The sequence below is a fragment of the Vanessa cardui genome, chromosome 19 (genome assembly GCF_905220365.1).
Source record: "Vanessa cardui chromosome 19, ilVanCard2.1, whole genome shotgun sequence".
Taxonomy (NCBI): domain Eukaryota; kingdom Metazoa; phylum Arthropoda; class Insecta; order Lepidoptera; family Nymphalidae; genus Vanessa; species Vanessa cardui.
Window position 1 is genome coordinate 2667058 of NC_061141.1, and position 20521 is coordinate 2687578.

General features: G+C 35.5%; 1 protein-coding gene across 1 annotated transcript; it reads left to right on the forward strand.

The window, feature by feature from the left end:
* Window positions 1–8990: 8990 nt before the first annotated feature.
* On the forward strand, window positions 8991–12866 carry LOC124538105. The gene is made up of 5 exons (XM_047115107.1): window positions 8991–9045; window positions 9170–9349; window positions 9462–10347; window positions 10425–11860; window positions 12152–12866. Exons 2-5 carry the CDS (start codon window positions 9342–9344, stop codon window positions 12864–12866), a joined length of 3045 nt encoding a protein of 1014 aa, XP_046971063.1. The 5' UTR covers window positions 8991–9045; window positions 9170–9341.
* The last annotated feature ends 7655 nt before the right edge of the window (window positions 12867–20521 follow it).

Here is a 20521-nt window from a genome sequence, read left to right on the forward strand (position 1 = left end):
ATGCACTATAAGACCTCCACATTAAAGTTCTAAGTACATTGGAGTGGTTATGGTTCTGAATAGATTTTTATTTTCCATATCTCTCGGTTATGGGTATGGAGCTGCATAACATCCATGATTAAAACCACTCAGTAAGAGTAAAACTAAAATAATAATATTTTTAACCCCCTACGAAAAAAAGAGGGGTGTAATAAGTTTGACTGTTATGTGCGTCTGTCTGAGGCACTGTATCGTTTAAATAAGTGAACCCATTTGGATGCATTTCGTTCAAGCACACGTAAAGCATAAAGGATGCTTTATTTTTTTATTGTTTGGTAACATTAACTACCTAGTTTTTCGTGGATTTCTCAGTCAATTTTTGAACTGTGACCACAGCTCCTGGTTGCATACCCTTTCAATAGATGTTATTACGTTAGGAAGTACTTAGTATAATGAGATTTATATTTATTTTCTAGATAAAAATCCCATATTAGAACAAGCTGTCACATCTTTGACATTGACGCTTTATTAACCACAATGAACAATAATAAAGGTAATGATTTTTTGATAATGAATCAAATATATGTAAAAAAAAAAAAATGAAATCGAAAATTTTCAAAAAATGCGATATTTGTGTACGAGATTTATGTAGATCAGAAGCTGATTTGCAATCTTTTAATTCTGAAGTTGATTACACAAAACAATCATTATTCCACCCTAGCGATAATTTGAATAATTTGATGGATGATATTTATCACACTATTATAACATGCGTACGTGATTGTCCAGAAACATTACCATTAAATAAAAAAATCAAATATATGCTTAATTGTGCATGCGATTATAATTTAATTACTTGTAATCAACATAAGGAGGAGCTGATTGATTGTATTAATAATATTTATCAATCAAGTTGATTATACATACAGTCAAAACCGTTTATAACGACATCGATTACAACGACCTATCGGTTATTACAGCCAGATTGTATGGTCTCGTCCGAATCCCTAGTAAACTATTCAGTAAACAAACCGCATATAACAACATCGGATATAGCGAAATATCGCTTACAACGACGAAACTTTATCGATATTCATCGGCTACAGATCGGCTATAACGACCAACCGCTTCTTGTCTCAGCAAAACAAAACAGTACAAACAATTTTAAATCTTATTGATAAGTATTGAAGGAATATTTAGGCATACCTACGCACTTTCTCCCACCTCATCCGAACCTCTTCCCGGCCATTTGACCTTGCATACTTTACACCGATTGTTTAGTGGGCTAATTGACTGCATGAGTGATAGCTTGATTTGAAAGTGTTGGTGTTGTTTAGACTGTGCATTTATGTGTTATTATGTCGCAAAAAAAGAGGAAAGTGTTTTCTGTTGAAGAAAAATCTCATGTTATATGGAGATTAGAAAATGGCGAGTCGAATAGTGAAATTGCCAAGGAATGTGGAGTTTCGCACTCGACGATATCAACGATTTGGAGGAATAGAGATAAAATAAAAGTTCTTTTCGAAAACAACTCTTTAAAACTTAAACGAGCAAGGACAAGTGAACACAAAGTTATAGAAGATGCTTTATTAACATGGTTCAAACATCAGAGAGCAAACAACGTCCCAATAAGTGGACCGATTCTGCAGCAAAAAGCCAATGACTTTGCTCGTCTTATGGGTAAAGAAAACTTTGAGTGTTCGTCGTCTTGGGTACAACGTTTTCGTGCTCGTCATAATATTGTGGCAGGAAAAGTTTGCGGTGAAGCAGCTGGCGTTCCTGAAGGAGTGTCTGAAGAGTGGCTCTCTCATAAGTGGCCTGCACTGTGCGAAGGATACACGCCAGAGGAAATCTTTAATGCAGATGAAACAGGATTGTTTTACAATTTAACTCCTGACAAAACACTTAAATTCAAAGGCGCGGCATGCAAGGGCGGAAAGTTGTCCAAAACCAGAATTACAGTATTGGTTGCGGCAAACATGACTGGTTCATGTAAAAGAAAATTGTTGGTGATAGGGAAAGCTAAAAAACCGCGTTGCTTTAAGAACATTCAATCTTTGCCTGTAACTTATGAAAACAACACTAGGTCCTGGATGACATCCCAAGTTTTTGAAAAATGGCTGCGTAGCTGGGATGCGGAATTGAAGTCTGGAGGAAATAAAATTCTTCTCCTAGTAGACAACTGTCCCGCTCACCCTGTAGTCTCCAATCTGAAATGCATAAAGCTTGTGTTTTTACCGCCCAATGTCACTTCTGTTTTACAGCCCATGGACCAAGGAGTGATAAAAGCTTTAAAAACACAATACAGAAAACTTCACGTGTTACAAATGATACAGAATATTAAAAACAGCAAAGATATTAAAAATCTTTCTGTTCTGGATGCAATTCTAATGATATCGGAAGCTTGGGAAACGGTCACACAGACCACTATAGCCAACTACTTTCGCCATGCAGGTTTCAAAGATCTCTCTCCATCACAAGCGGAGGACGACGATGATATTCCACTAGCGAGACTGATACAATCTACAGATGAAGACGACATACCACTTGCTGAACTGGTTACTCAGTTGCAAAGATTTACTGCTAAAGAACAAACAATTGAGATAGAGGAATTTATTGGAATAGATGACAGTGTCGCCGTGTGCGCCTCAGCTACTGAGGAAGAAATTCTTGCAGAAGCTGAAAGTAACAACCGTAACACTGACGAAGAAAATGAAGACCAGCAAGACCCTGAAGAACAGTTTCAGCCAACAACAGTTTCCGAGGCTCTTAACGCTATAACAGTTTTGCAAAAATTTGTTACCTTTAATGAACAGTTTGATATTGATGATACTCATACCTTGAGGAGTATGAAACGTAAAATGCAAAAATTATTTGAGACTGGGCTAAAAAAAAAACAGACCAAAATGACTGATTACTTTAAAATCTAGTGTAGATTTATAATCTTTAACTGTAAGCACCTAAGTACATTTTGTATTCTAATTACATATTTCGTAATAAATACATATTTTGATTTCCTTTTTGACTCGTTTACATACATACATAACCTATACCTATTCTAGATAGATGACTATGATAATACATATACATAACTATGTACTGTACTTGTGTATTATAACTGTATTGCTTATAACGACTATCGGATATAACGTCGGCAACTATACGGTCCCTCCAATGTCGTTATAAACGGTTTTGACTGTAGTTGGTGTACCGGGGTGAACAGAATTTTAAATGATAAAATATCCCGATTCGATACGAATGAGTATGAGCGTATGAATGTTATAAAAAAGTCGCAAATAAAAAACATTACATTAAAACCGTGTTTTAATTTTTGGTACATACTCTAAAACATAATGATTATACAGGGTTACAGGGTAATATGTCACGATCCTTTTAAAGATCCCATATAAAACTCCCCCATATAAACGGATTGGCGGGTAGACTGAGTTCTGCGGCATTTGCGGTCAAAAAAATTAGATTATTTACTGATGTTGATACGGCTCGACTAGTATATTTTAGTTACTTTCACAGTATAATGTCCTACGGTATTATGCTCTGGGGTAACGCAGCCGCTATCCAAACTATATTTGTGCTGCAGAAGAGGGCTATTCGCGCAATCTATAACCTAGGAGCCAAGGAATCATTAAGGTATAGATTTAAAGAAATTAAGATATTGACTGTTGCTTCTCAATATATATTTTGTAATGTTTTGTATGTACGGAAAAATATTAATGTTTTTATGAGAAAATGTGATTCTCATAACATTGGTACAAGGAACAAACACAATCTTGTTACTCCTGTTACTCGACTGCATAGAGTCAGTAACTCTTTTGTGGGGCAATGTATACGCTTCTACAACAGGATCCCAGAAAGCGTTCAAAATGCCTCTGTTGCCAAATTTAAAAAAATTGTCAAGGAACGCTTGTGTGCAAAAGGTTACTATACAATTAGCGAGTTTATGTTTGATGGCACACCTTGGGAATGAAACGATCGCCTCCTGGCTATTTCTAATCATATACTACTATGTATCTTATTAATTTGACAAAAAAAAAATAACAAAAAAAAAAGATCCGCTGAGTTTCTTTCGCCGGTTCTTCTCAGGTCAGGGTGTCAATTTGAGTTTAAGTTTGAGTTTGAAAATAACAAATGTGTCCGTTCTCCAGATGAAGAAGATGTAATTATTCGTCATTTTCGAGAGGTCCCTTCAGTTTCCACCAATATTGTGGCAAACCGACTGGGCGTATCTCAATGGAGAGTCTGGTTTACTGTCCACGCGGCTGGATTGTATCCCTATCATTACACACCCGTACACGTGATTGAAGAAGGAGATCCTGCAAGACGTTTAGATTTTTGCCGATTTAGGCTACACTGTGATGCAGAAAATCCCAATTTTTTGAGAAAAATTCATGGACAGACGAGTCAAAGTTTGACAAAGATGGTATTACTAACTACCACAATATTCGATATTGGTCTCAAAAAGAACAGGGAAACCCTCACAAAAAGCGTTTAAGCGGTTCACAAAGACGTTTCTCGGTAAACGTCTGGATGGGGATTATCAATGATAATCTTATTGGGCCACATTTCCTACCTGATAACTTAAATGGTGAAAGTTATGAAAGCTTGCTTAGAGAAATCCTGCATGAGTTACTCGAAAATGTTTCGCTGAAACTTAGGCAGAGAAAGATATTCCAGCATGATGGTTGCCCCGCACACTTTCGAATGTCCGTAAGACAGTGGCTAGACAACAATTATCGTAATAGATGGATTGGCAGAGGAGGACCAATCCCATGGCCAGCGAGAAGTCCAGATTTGACTCCGATGGACTGTTATGTCTGGGGGCATATGAAAAGCCTGGTTTATGATGTTTCACCAGTAGGGGAGACCGAGGGCATTTGAAACAAAGGTGATTTGAAACAGTACAGATTTCTTGGAACTCAAAACCGTTAGCGAGCTGTTAACGTCGCTTTACACCAACTTCCCCCCTCCCGCGGACATGTCAGTTGGCCTCCGTCGCGTAAGTCGTGCGGTTGTGGAGTTTTGTGACAAAAATCGTGAAAAGTAAGTTTTTAACGTATTTTTAAGATGCTTATATTTTGTTAAGGGTTTTGTATTTTGGTTTAAGATATATATGTTTCAAAAGCCCATTAACTAATGATTTGTTATATATATTTGGTACAATTGGTTTCTGTGTATTTTCTTCTTGATCACAAATTTAATAAAACTTACTGAGGAGATTTGAAACAGGCTGTTTCAACTCTCCTCAGTACTCTCCGTTTTCAATTTTATATCACAAATATTTTGTTTGTTGATTTAATTAGGTTATTTTGTTTCAGCATGCCTACTGATTATAAACGAAAGACTGATAGAGGTATGGCGAGTCGCGAGATATATGATCTCGCAGCAGAAGTGACCTTGCGACAGAAAAGTCTCCGTGACGCGGCTTCGAATTACAACCTGAACCATACCTCCCTCTACAGATATATTAAGAAAAAAACTGCTTATACAGCTAACGAAACGGCGAATGCTCCAACGGTTGGATATCCAGAAAAGACTGTTTTTACAGCTACAGAAGAGAAAGTACTCTGTGACTATCTTTTAAACTGTGCTGCTGCTAACTTTGGCCTAAGAACTAAGGAAGCCAGAACTTTTGCCTATAGTTTGGCTGTCGAATATAATAAAAAAATTCCTTCTTCTTGGACTAAGCATAAAATGGCTGGAGAGGTTTGGCTTCGATCTTTTATGAAGCGTCATCCGGATCTTTCTCTAAGACTACCTCAACCTACGAGCATCGCTCGAGCTACAAGTTTTAATAGAACAAACGTGCAGCTTTTTTTCCAAAATTATACCTCAGTAGTTGACAAATACAAGTTGCAAGCAAAGGATATATGGAATGTTGACGAATCGGGCATCACGACTGTTCAGAAACCAGACCGCGTCATTGCCCGACGAGGACAGAAACAAGTGAGTGCCATGACTTCCGCAGAGAGGGGAACATTAGTTACTATAGCACTAGCAGGAAATGCCCTTGGGAACCACATACCTCCCATGTTTATATTTCCGCGAAAAAGATTTAATGATCACTTTATACGTGATGGACCTATTGGATCAATTGGCACTGCGAATGGGTCAGGGTGGATGCAAGAAGAAGACTTCTATATATTTCTTGCATTTTTTAAAGACCAAGTTAGGCCATCTAAAGATAATAAAGTCCTATTGTTATTAGATAACCACGCTTCACACACTATTGTTAAAAATATCGAGTTCTGCAAGGAAAATGGCATAGTCCTATTAACTTTTCCAACTCACTGCACCCATAAGTTGCAGCCAATGGACAGAGCTGTTTTTGGACCGGTGAAAAAAGCAGTCAACACAGCTTGTGACAATTGGATGCGGTCTAATCCAGGAAAAGTAATGACGATCTATGATATTCCTGGGATAGTAAAAACTTCGTTTGATACAGCCGTCACACCGCGAAATATATCTTTCGGATTCATCCATACCGGACTTTGGCCAGTTAACACTGAAATATTCCAGGACGCTGATTATCTTCCTAGTCAGGTTACTGATCGCTCTTTAGCCCTTTTGCTGTTAGAGGGAATATTTTTCCCACCATCTTTTATATAAAAAAAAACTGCCAATTGTAGTAACTTTTTAAATTTGGCAACAATAAATGAAAAAAGAAAGTTTATTTTTTAATTTGACATTGACATATGACATATCGTATACGAATTTTTTCAAAACGGCTGCATTGAAAATTAAAAACAGGAGTTTTTTCAATTGCGAGAGAAATCGGTATAAATCTTCAAATTCACTTGGTGATTTATGGTAAGTTCTTTTAGTTTTTGTAGATATATTTCTAATATCTTGGAAATCAGACGTATTTTTGGTTTATCTTGCACCAAATTTTTTCTGCAATAATTTTTCTTGGTGGTAAGAATATTCCCTCTAACCGTAACCCTAACCTTACCGTAACCGTATTGTACAGATTGACTGAAAATGAGCAGGAAAAAACTAAAAGATAGTGAAATAGAGTCGGCTCTGGAAGAAATGTTCGGTTTACCATCAGATCCAGACCAGTCTGAAGACGATGAGGGATCGGATGAGGAAAATGTTTTACAATATCATAATGCAAAACTGCAGCGGATTTTGGAGGATTTAGATGAACCAGGATTGCGATCTTCAGATATAATGACGGCTTCTCCTCAACCTTCCACGTCGAGTGATGAACCGGACCCGCATTGTTTTGTAAGATTTGAAAGGGCATCGTTGTCGCCTAAACCTTCCACGTCGAATGCTGAACTGCCTAGTAGCGCCGATCCGTGTACAGTTCAAACTGCAAGGGGACAGGGAAGTGGATATGAGATGGAAACTGGACGAGAAATAGGACAGAGAAGGATAGCTGGAATAAGTCTGGACCATGGAGATAGTGGACCAGATTCATCAGAGTCATCAGAGTCAGAAGTAGAGTCAGAAACAAATGCTTCTGACGAAGATGAAGATACGTGGAAGAAAAAATTATGGACTGACAAGAGGCCACAACCAGACATCTTTGATAGTGTACCAATGACTCCAAGACGCATGTTACCATCAAGTGCCAGGCCTGTTCGTCACTTTGAAAAATTTTTTACTCAAGAAGTTTTCGAATTGATTGTTACAGAAACAAACCGATATGCTAATCAAAATAACGTAGTGGAGTGGACTGAAATTTATAACAAAGAATTGGAGGCTTTCTTGGGAATTCTAATTATAATGGGCTACCACATTTTACCTTCTTTAGAACTTTATTGGTCATCAGATCCTGGTTTTAGAGTTGATGAAATATCTTCCATTATGCCCTACAGAAGATTCAAGCAAATTCTAAGATGTTTGCACTTGAATGATAATTCAAAACAACTAGATAGGTCTGATCCCGCCTATGATAAATTATACAAAGTAAGACCATTGTTGACCCTACTCAACCGGGTATTTCAAGAAAACGCTCATAACTCATCATCACAGTCCATAGACGAATCGATGATTCTTTTCTAGGGGAGGTCCTCATTGAAACAATACATGCCCCTTAAACCTATAAAAAGAGGTTTCAAGGTGTGGTGCCGTTGCGACAGTTCTACTGGTTATTTGTATGAGTTCGATATATATACCGGAAAAGAAGGTAACAGTGTGGAAGACAATTTAGGAGCAAAGGTAATCACGAAATTAACTGAAAAATTGAAAGGAATGGCAGCTGTGCATGTCACATTTGATAATTTTTTTTGTGGTTTTAATATCATGAATTATCTGCATGCTAATGGCATTTATGCTACTGGCACTGTACGCAGATAAAGAGCAGACTTGCCTCAAATTGTAAAGAGCAAAAGGAAACTGAAATTAGAAAAAGGTCAATATAAATGGAGAGTAAAAGAAGACGTAGCTTTTGTGATCTGGCAAGACACAAAAGAAGTTCTATTTTTGACTAATGCTTTCCATCCAAAGGAAAATAAAACGTTCGTACCCAGGACACAAAAGGATGGTACAAAGGTTGAAGTTCGATGCCCTGCAGTAGTAAAATAATACACAGGCAGAATGGGAGGAGTTGATCACTTCGATCATATCAAAGGTACATATTCAGTTGGACGAAGAAGCAAACGATGGTGGCTCCGCATTTTTTATTTTTAAGCTATTGCATAGCTTCTATCGCAGGCCTTGAGCGCGGGGACTAAATCCAGAAATTCCGTAACGAAAAAACCTCACGCTCCCCACTCCGACGGGCACGGAGGTGTGGCTTGAAGGCCGTGCATCGTCTAACGTCGTGTCAGTTCGGCAGTCTTCGACACGGCGCTGTGTGTCGTGCGATTAGACGTATTGTACGACTTTACGGAACTCGCCCGAATCGAGACGAGCTGCTCCGAAATCGGACGAATACATAATCAGCTGTTTGTGAGAAAGTATATAGGTGTATAAGTATTTATCTACAACAGTGAACGGCTGTACTTGTAAAATTTGTGTATAAAGTGTTTTGAATATGAATGAACAAAGTGCATTTATTATTAATGAAGAAAGTCACGAAAAAATAGTGAAAGAAGACGAGTGAGTACTCTATATACATACATTTTATTATTATCACAAATGCAGTATTAATTCTAAATTGAAAATATAATACTGCTATAAAGATAACCTCAATTATTTATACCTAGATATTTTCGTTTTATAGAGAAGAAAAGCGTAAAGAGCTAAAAAGAAAAAAGACTAATGCACGTCAAAGGGCATATTATCAGCGTCAGAAAGATTTGAAAAAAAATGCAGGAATAATAAAAAAAACAGTACCAAAATCAAATGCTGAACGTCAAAGGAAATTTCGTCAACATAATGCAGAAAAATCTTACATGGATATGTAAGTTGATTTAATAATATTATTTCTTATTTATTTTTATCTATCTACAAACAAATTGTAATATATGCTTCAATATTATTTAATTTAAGGATTGTATCATTTTTTTTTACAGAAAAAGACGAAAATTGTGCAGTAATGAAGACAATATCGTGCGATGTAGCGCTGTTGAAAATATAGAAAATGTAACGCTACAAGAAAATCAATTTCACAGCCAACAACTTCATATTTATGAACAGCGTAATGAATGCATTACTCCTGAAGTTATTCTACACAGAAACACAGCAATTCCTGGCGATGGTAATTGTCTATTCCACTCGCTCATAAGTGTTTTGCAACTTAATATTGAGAGTTGTGACTTGAGAAATCAGTTGCGCGATTCACCCTATTTAAACTCCTGCCACAATCCGCAAGAAGCATATAACATTCTATCCAGCAGTAATGGTTACGGAGATTTGGATTGTTTGTACTTATTCTCTAAAATGTACAATCAAAATATTTGTGTACATTATTGTTTTTACAACATAACTACAACGAATGAAGACACTATCTTTTGTCATTTTAAAGCGAATGATACACAAAACTGGATTCATCTTCATCTTCGTGAACAACATTTCACACCTTTTTATGAAGTATCAGATTTATTGGAGACAGTACAAGACGCTACCCAAAATGAAGCCCATGTTGATGCCAATATTGAACTATTGCGTGATAATTACGATGAAGATCCTACAGAAGATAACCATAACAATCATGGAAATGAAATTGGGATTGATAGAGAAGATCGAATTGGTGAAAATAATACGGATTTCATTGATGATGATACTATTCCAGTTTATACAAATTATCGTAAACACAGTACAAGTCATATTGATTTTTATAACGAATTTACGAGTAATTCATTCGGTCATTCTTGTATTATTTGCGACAGACTATGGTGGAAAGGAGACTTGAAAAAGTCGACCAGTAAACATGAAAGTATTTTGAAAACAATACTACAGGTAATTTCATTTCTTAATTATTCACTTTATATTTTTTTCTTTCTATATCTTGATAATACGAACTTGATTTTTTTTAGAATTACATACCTGGTGAAATTGTTCAAGTCTGCTCTACGTGTTATACATCTCTGCAGAAAGAAAGAATTCCTCTCATGTCAACCTACAATGGTTTTGCATATCCGAAACTTCCATCACATTTACCAACGTTAAACCTTATCGAGCAACGGTTGATTTCCCCGAGAATACCGTTCATGCAGATTCGTAGACTGAGACACGTTAATGGTCAGTACGGTATTTATGGCCAGATAATTAATGTACCTGTTGAAGTTAATACAATGGTGAAACAATTGCCAAGAAACATTGAAGATGACCATTGCTTTTATGTGCATTTGAAAAAGAAGTTGATTCACAAAACTAGTTATGTCCACGGGCTTATAAATAAGAGCCATATTAAAGAGTGGTTGTCGTATTTAGTATCTACGCCTCTTTATATTTATCATGACATTAAAATCGATGAATCTTTTTTCACGGGCAATGAACGTACTTCGCAATTGAATATGGATGAAATAAGTGAACATGTGCCAATTGAAGACAATTTAGTTGCGCAGCAACAAACTCTTTTGTGGAATGATGATTATTTTTTGAGTATAGCACCCGGTGAATATAACAGGCCAATCAGTATTTTAATGGATGAACATGCGGAAGAACTATCTTTTCCGACAATCTACGGCGGTCAGTTTCGAACATACAGAGATGGTGTTATTGTTACTCCGTTCATGCAAGCTACCAGCGAACTTCGGCGTACTGATAGGCGTGCTACTGACCCACAACACCTTTTATACATCGCTGCTAAAATCATGAGGTTGAGAGTTAGTAAATGTGTCAATGTTGCGTTTAAGCATGTTGGACAAGGTACTTCAATTACAAAAGAGACCATTCAATCTGAAGAATATATAAATAATTGTTTAGAAACAAATCTCGCATTTCTTCGCTGCATACCAAATTCTGCTTGGTTTTGGTCAGATCGCAAAAAAGATGTTTTTGCAATGATCAGGCAATTAGGGCCACCAACTACTTTTATGACTCTCAGCGCCAATGAAACTGGCTGGGAAAATTTATTGAAATTATTGTACAAATTAAAAAACGAGGGAACGGAAATTTCAGGTGAGTTATTAGCAGAAATGAGTTATGTGCATAAAGCTCAACTTGTGAATGAAGATGCCGTAACTTGTGCAATCTATTTCAATAAAATGGTAAATTGTCTGTTAAAAATTTTGCAATCAAAGAAAAGAAATTCATTCGGAAAATATAGAGTAATACATTATTTCAAAAGAATAGAATTTCAACATCGTGGTAGCCCACATGCTCATATTCTTCTTTGGTTGGACAATGTTCCTGAAGATTTATCAAGTAATGATCCCGAAGTAATTAAATTAATCGACGAATTAGTTTCTGTGTCAGCGTCAGAGGCGTCTGGAAATATAAAACTAGTAACACACAAACACACATTCACGTGTTATAAAAAAATGAATCCTAATAAAAAACAAGAATGTCGATTTGGTGCACCATTTATGCCAACAAAAAAAACTATTAATTTGATACCTATGAAAAACACTGATCCCGATTACTCAGAAGCACTTTTCAAAGAATATAAGGAACGATTTAAGTTTATAAAAAATAATCTCGAAAATATTGACTACACAGATTTTGATGAATTTTACTCGCATAATGGTATTATTTCTGATGATCATTACTACGATATTATTCGTGCTGGTATCAGTAGACCAAAATTATTCTATAAAAGGACACCAGCCGAAAAATGGCACAACACTTTTAATCCATTCGTATTACATCATTTGAAATCCAACATGGATTTTCAGATTATACTAGATGAATATGCTTGTGCAACATATGTTGTTGAATATGTCAATAAGCATAATAGAGGGATAAGTAATTTGCAAAGACAAATAATTGACATAATGGACGAGCATCCAGAATTCGACATTGTCGATATCACGAAAAAAATGAGTATTGACATACTTCAGTCTGTTGAAATGCCGGCACAAGAAGCTGCTTGGTATTTATTAAGAGAACCTATGGCTAAGTCATCGGTGGTGACAGTCTACATTCCAACGGTATTTCCTACTGAACGCGCAAGAATTAGAAAATCTATGAAGGAGCTTGAAGCGTTAGATGATGATTGTACGAACGTTTGGAAAGAGAATTGGCTTGATAAATATGAGAAACGACCTGAAGAACTCCGCGATGTTACGTTAGCACAATTCGTTGCAAAATATTACCTAAATACAAAGGGGACTTACACTAAAAGAGACACTGCAAAAATAATAAGATACAGGAACTACGATATGGCTGACAATTACAACGATTACAGGCGTGAGATGGTTCTGTTGCATGTTCCTTTTCAAAGTGAAGAAAATGATATTATTGCTGAAAATAAGTTCATTCAAATATACGAGGACAACAAAGATACGATATTAGAACGTAGGAAAGAATTTTAATCAAATTTGGACATAGAGAAAACTTTAGAAATTTGTAGACAGTTGTGCCGAGAAAACGATGAAGAACAAGAAGACGAAGAATTATTAAGAGCGGTTGATATATTGCATGAAAGAGATCCTTATGACTTATTGCTACGCGATCCAAACTCAACTGCTAACGTTGATTTACAAAATGCATCTCTGCATAAACTTGGCGCTGTAGCTAAAAAAAGAGAAAATTTAATGGATTATCAACAATTCTATAATTTAATGCGGATGGCCAATGATCAACAAAGAGATATTCTTATGACTATAATCCATCATTTACAAACTTCAATTCAAGAACCGTTTCAAATTTTTTTTACGGGACCAGCAGGTACGGGAAAATCATTCGTTATCAAACTGATTATGGAAATTTACAATAGGTACACTGATAATGATGGTTACTGCAATGCCTATATTACATGTGCTTCAACCGGCAAAGCTGCCGTGGCCATTGACGGTACAACTGTTCATACAGCGCTGAAAATTTCTCTTTCAAAACTTTTGCCTCTATCATCAGAAACGTTGCAATTGTACAGATCTCTCTTCAGATATGTCAGAGTACTGATCATTGATGAAATTAGCATGGTTAGTGCTGAACTTCTACATAAAATCGATAATCGTCTAAAACAAATAACAGGCAAAAACACAGATTTCGGAAGTATAGATGTTATTTTGATCGGAGATTTACGGCAATTGCCACCAGTAAGATCGACACCAATTTACAAGACGATCAGAACCAGCATGATTGGGCCGCATTTATGGAGAAAATTAAAATTTTATCAACTCACCACAGTAATGAGACAAGCTAATGTTGCATTTTCACAAGTTTTGACAAAAATAGGTAATGGAGATGTACTAGATGAGCATGAGTTTCAACTTATTGAATCGAGATTTTTCAAAAAAGAGGATGTTGCTACATTATGTCCTGATGGAGTTCGTTTATTTTTTAAAAATGAAGATGTTGCCGCCTATAACAATTTGATTTTAAGCCAATGTGAAAACAAAGTTCTTTCAATGTCCGTAGACGTCATTATTGGCGCTAAAAGTGCTGAGCAAGAAGCTAATTTTAGACTTAAATTACATAAAAAATCTGTTATTGACACTGGAGGACTGCCTTATCACATTACTTTTGTCGTTGGAAAACATTATGTTATTACAACTAACATCGACGTTTCTGATGGTTTGTGCAATGGTGCTGTTGGGAAATTGGTACATCTAGAATTTGATGAAAGTAACACATTAATAAGAGTTTGGCTAGAGTTTTGTGGTTCAGATAAAGTGGGTAGAAAAAAAAGGCAAAAAGCAGCCGCTCTAGCAGTGCAAAACAGAGTTGGCAATCTCGCTGTTCCCATTGAATTACGAACAGCAAATATTTCATTAACATCGGATAGAAAATGTATAGCCAAACGCAAACATTTTCCATTAACTTCAGCTCTTGCTCTAACTATACATAAGTCGCAAGGTGGAACTTTTGACGAAATAGTATATGAGTATAGTAAAGCACATTCTCAGGAACTCGTTTATGTTGCGCTCTCTCGGGTGACTAATATTGAAAAATTGTATATCACGACAAAAAACGATAATTCTACATTCAGGTTTTATCATAATCGAAAGCAAGCTGCATCGACTGTATCTTTGTTGCAAGAATTCAAAAGACTGTCTTTAAATAGTGTTGAGACGATAGCTCAAAGTGTATTAGATTTTATTAGTAATAGAAATGGCATTTCAATAATGACTTTCAACTGCCAAAGTCTAAATAGTCATAAATACGATTTACAAGATTCAGTTACGAGACAAACAAATGTGTTACTTCTTACCGAAACTTGCATGACCCATGATAATCCGATTGAAATACCTAATTTTAATTGTATTGTTCACTTCAAACGAGATACTGTTTCAAAAGGTGGGGTAGCTATTTACCAAAATGAAAATGATATTACTAATATTATGACTCCGAATATTGAAATAAATATTGCACACGTTAGCGATGTTAATGTTAGGCGCTCAGTTGTTGGAGATATTTGTGCGTGCTTATGCAAACTTAGAAATGGCCTACAAATAGTTATGGTAGCAATTTACATTTCTCCGAATCCAAAATTGGACGAGGTAGAGCATTTTATTCATCGCACTTTACTGGAGTATACTGAAGAAGGGTCGAAAATACTTGGCACAAATGGTAATAAATTTCCACTTATCTTGGCTGGCGATTTCAACATTAACTTCGCTGATAAAAAATCAGAGCGGTTGACAACTTTTTTATCAAAAACATTGAATTTAAAAATGAATAATAATCCACAAGAGTCCACAACGAAATATGGGACCACCATTGACGCAGTATTTTCTAGGTATTTAGAGGATATTAAGTCACAAACTTATGTTTCTTATTTTAGTTATCATAAACCTATAGTTTCAATGATAAATATTCCTGAATAAGCAACAGCTACTGTAAGATAATAAAACCCACATGTATTGTAAAATAATAAAAAATATTTTAAACAATATTAACTTTTTATTTATTTAATAAAAGAAAAATTTGTTTCCCTATCCGTCACCACGCTCAAAAAGTGTAACTTGAATTAATATCAAAGAAAAAGAAATATTGTATGAATAAAATAAAAATAAAAAATAAATAATTATAATTGCATAAGTTGATACAGAATGCTATGCAATAGCTTTACCGCGGCAGTCCCCGAGTGCCACACGTATTTTCTTTTTGATGCCTGCATCACAAATGCATTTTTGCTTTACAGTGCAAATGCTAATTCTGCGGCACTAAACAACTTAGAGTTTCGTGTTGCCTTAGCAAGAGGGCTAATTGCAGGATTTTCATCACGGAAACGGCGTTCAGCTGGAGTCAATTTTATTGTAAGAAAAAAAGTTGCGCTTTCCGAAAATCACCAAAAGTTGAAAATTATCAATGTTACTGCTCCAGAAATTCGATTTTCTAACGTTGGAGAGCATATGCCAGTTGATCTACCCTCGTATCAACGATGTCGTTATTGCAGCACTAAGATAAAAGATAAGCGGTCCAAGATCAAGTGTAGCAAATGTGATGTTCCATTATGTGTAACGCCTTGTTTCCTAAATTTTCATAAACAAACGCCAACATAATTTGTACATCCATTTATCTACACTTTTTCTTGGCCACTTGTCCTAAGTGTTTATGGACATTATGTTTTTATCTTGTGTGACATATGTATTCTAATTGGTATATACATATGTGCCTAACTTTTCTGTTTATTTTATTTACCTTACCTCCCACATCATTTCTACGTTGTATTCTTATAATATTCAATGTTCGTATGTTGTCTTAGTGCTTAGTTTCTTGTGCACTCTTCTCTGCATAGCTTTCCAATTACATGTTACATTTATTTAATTATTTTTTCGTATGATGTTAATTCGCCTCCAGGCAGAGGGAATATTTTTACCACCAATAGAAAAAATAAAAAAATTTAAATTTTTTTTTCAAATTTATATTTTTAGACATCAAAAATAATCTGAAGTCGAAATCAGATTTCATTTATCGTAGCTCGATCGTTATGTCCGTTAAGGGGTTAGCGACTTCCAATAGTCCTGGTCCATCCAGCTCTAACTTGGTCGGCATTTCAAGAAGTGAAAAACCCGTGCCATTTTCTACCCTTGCAGACAGTATTTTACACGATTCCCGTACACTTAGTCCATCAATCATAAATTTACCGGCTACTCCTCCTCTATATAGCTACGATATAGAAGACGTACCTAAGCCTGCAGAAAACCCTCGTGAGAATTCGCCTGATCTGGCGATATCTGAACCCGTTGTTCCCTCTACAGTTATTACATCTGATGTAATACCTGTAGCATCAACATCACGAGATACTTCAGTTACTATGACAGCAATTCCATTCTCACCTGACTCTCTTCGACCCTTGCCAAAGGCTCCACCCAGGAAAGGAAATCAAACAAATAGACGCAAAGTGAAATCCGCTATCTTAACCGACACTCCTGTAAAATATGAACTAGCTGCAATCGAAGCAGTTAGAATGGCTAAGAAAAAAGTGAAAAGACCTAACTTTGAAGAAACCAAAAAAAGGAGATCAAAACCAGATACTAAAACTAAGAAGACCAAGGTTGGCAAGAAACAAAGAAGAAATGAAGACAGTGAAGAAGAAGAGGAATCTTTTTGCCTTTGTTGTTTTGAGTCATATTCTAATAGCAAAGCCAAAGAAAAATGGGTGCAATGTCTGGAGTGCAAACAATGGGCTCATGAAGCTTGCACTGGTGGGGAACTTTCTTATGTTTGCCACAACTGCTTGTCAGATTGATATTTTTAATTTCCATAATATTTTTATTTTTCTCATTTGTGAGATGGTTGTATTGTTACTAAAATATTCTAAGAAATACTGATTAATCAAGACTGATTGTAAAAGTTAAGGAACGACTGAAAGCTAATAAGCATTTTATGTTAAAGACTTAGAACTTATATTAGGTAATGTTATATAAGATTGTAAAACATTTTGTTTATGTGAGGTTATCTGTTATTTTGATTCATGTTACTAATAGGTCGATGTGATATTAGCGGTACTCTTAGCTACTTTAGAAGTAGATTATTCGTAGACTTGTAGTTACCTAAACTGAAAATTATATCAGTATAGAATATTGATAAAAAAGTTAGTTTCGTACTTGAAAAGTTTTATTTCAATAAATACCATTATATTATATCTTCATTTTTATTATAATATCCCTCAACACTTCTTCAAAATATATGTTTCAACTCTCCTCGACCCCTGTTTCATCTTACCTCGGTATGAGGGGAGTTGAAACAAATTAACTTGTTACGGTTAAGTCGATTTTTCACCGTAATATTTATCGCTTACCATTTCTTTATGTTAATCATTCGCAAGTGTAAAGAATGACCTATCGTTTGGTACTAATATCATATGATTTCTATCTACAGCGTTGGGTTTATGAAACAAAATGTCATAATTGTTTCAATTCCCCTCGGTTTCCCCTACAAACAATTGAAGAACTCAAAACAAGAATAATGAATGCTGCAAATTCTATTCGACATAGCTTGAGTAGTGTTGTAGTAAAAAGTGAATTAAGAAAAAGAATGCGTATTTGTATACGAAATAGGGGATCTCATTTTGAACACGAATTATGAATAATAAACAGTGTAATTTCGAAAGTATGGAGTAGTGAACTAACCAAGGAGGTGTTCAAGAAAATCCAACAAACCAATTTCAGAAATTCAATATGGGTGATGAACCACAAGCATGTTACATCCCCGCTTAAAAAGAGGACAAAGCGTGGTCATTTGACAAAAAATGAAAAAAATGTTGCTATTAACATATATAAGCATGTTAGAAGCAAATTCACGTCGTAACCATACGAGTCCGAGATCTTAAAAACTACGGCCAATATTATGGGTGTGGCGCAGTCCACCATTTACAGAATACTAAATGAATATAAGAAAGTGCACAAAATAGACTCCCCCACAAAAGTAACAAAACCTTCTGTTTTTATGAAATAATCGATTAACGATTAATTAAATAAAAAAATCGATTATTCGATTATTTAATTACAGAATAAAAACTTCACACCTTAGTATTAAACTTATAGTAATTAAAACTGCACCAAATATGTTTACAATTCAATAAAAATAACTTTTAATAACTTGTATTAATATAATAATACTATTTTATTTTTTATTTATTTTATTTATTTATATAAGTTTACAAAACTGACTTACAACTATAACTTACAAAATTAAATCTTAGCATAAGAGACAATACTTTTGTTGCAGTCTTCTAGATGTAAACCTAGCGCTCTTTAAAATAAATTTAAGTTACTCAAAGAATAACCGTACTTGTTTAAATCCTACTACTATTATAAAGGCGAAAGTTTGTATGTATGGATGTATGGATGTTTGTTACTCTTTCACGTAAAAACTACTGAATGGATTTGAATGAAACTTTACCACAATATAGCTTATACATCAGAATAACACATAGGCTACAATTTTTGAGGTTTCTAATGTGAGGTCGTAAAAAAACACATTTTTTGCGCTTACATTGCAAACGCTGACTGAATCCTACAAGATAGATCAAAACAATGTACTACAGTATTGTACAACTTAAAAAGGTCTACAAAAAAGTCCGTGATAGTATATGTTTATCTCTTAGGAACCACACTAATAACGAACCCACAATAACCATTTTTTATCCTTTACTTTGTACGACAAATAATGACTTATTTACGAAGCGATTTTAAGCGATTACTAGACTAAACGGGACGAACCTGAAGTCCACGCGAACGAAGTCGCGGGCAAAAGCTTGTACTACATAAAATATTTGTTTAATTTGCTTTTAATAGAGCAAGTGGACTCACCAAAGATATCTAAGTATTGACGAGTACAGTTCACAAGCGAACAAATACGGTAAATTGGTGAATGCTGACCAAGATTCGATTTGGTGTCGGCTGGGGTAAAAACTTTACGATTTTGAAGACGGCTGCCTTGGCGCGGTATTGAGAAGGTAATCTTAGCTAGTAACTCTGGTGCATCAATGAATCCGTTTAACAGCTTATATAAGAAGAGAAAGTCAGCAGCATCTCTTCTATGTTTGAGTGTTTGCATTTTATACTTAGCTAGGCGAGCGTCGTAGGAAATATATTTTTTAGCATTGAGATCTATATAAGCAAGGTGATAGAGAAACCGTTTCTGTACACGTTCTATTCTGTCTGACTGTACTTCGTAGCCAGGATTCCAGACAACAGAACAGTATTCTAAAATACTTTTTATTATACTATTGTATACTAGTATTGTTAGGCTTGGCTCTTTAAAGATTTTCATAAGTCTTAGTATAAGACCAGATAGTTGTGAGGCTTTTGATATAATATAATCAATATGGTATCTGAAACTTAAAGTGTTATCATATACTATTATTTTTTAAAAACAACCTTTTCGATTATCGATTCCACATCGATCAAAATCATTTACCATATAGTCTATGGTAACATGACATTGACACTTAACATCTGAGTCTCACCTGTTTCGAGTTTTTCGATGCGTTTCGAGTGCTTTCGCGATCATTTTATGTTTTCAACGACCACTGCTTTGTTTTTTACGGACTCCGAGCCCGCCTACGTTTTACGACCCTTGCTTTCACATTGAACACCGACGATCGCCTGCACGTTTGACTTGGAATTGTTAATTTGGATTATTTCGCCGGCTTGTGCATTGGATATTACTGAAACGATGGATCGCTGTGTGACTTGTGGGAAAGCAACTAGTAACTGCGATACATTACGTCGACGACCATTAAACGATGAAATAATTCTATCAGTGATTCGGCAACGGCTTGCATTGCCCCAAGCCTCGTCTACGTCATCGTCCCCCGAAGAGTTGACTGTAGTACAGTTGGACTCTAGTCGTTCCGCCAAACCAACACCTGGTTCGTCCCGTTATATGCCAGAGCAGCCATCGTCTTCTGGTTCCAGTGGAACCTTTATATGATATTTTCTACACTTTGTAAGTTAGTCATTTTAACCTTTCGTTTATCTAAATTCATAGTTTTTAAATTTTAAGCCATAAGTTATAAACTGATTAACTTACTGAACGTCATCAAAATATTCACACATATAAAGTACTGGTT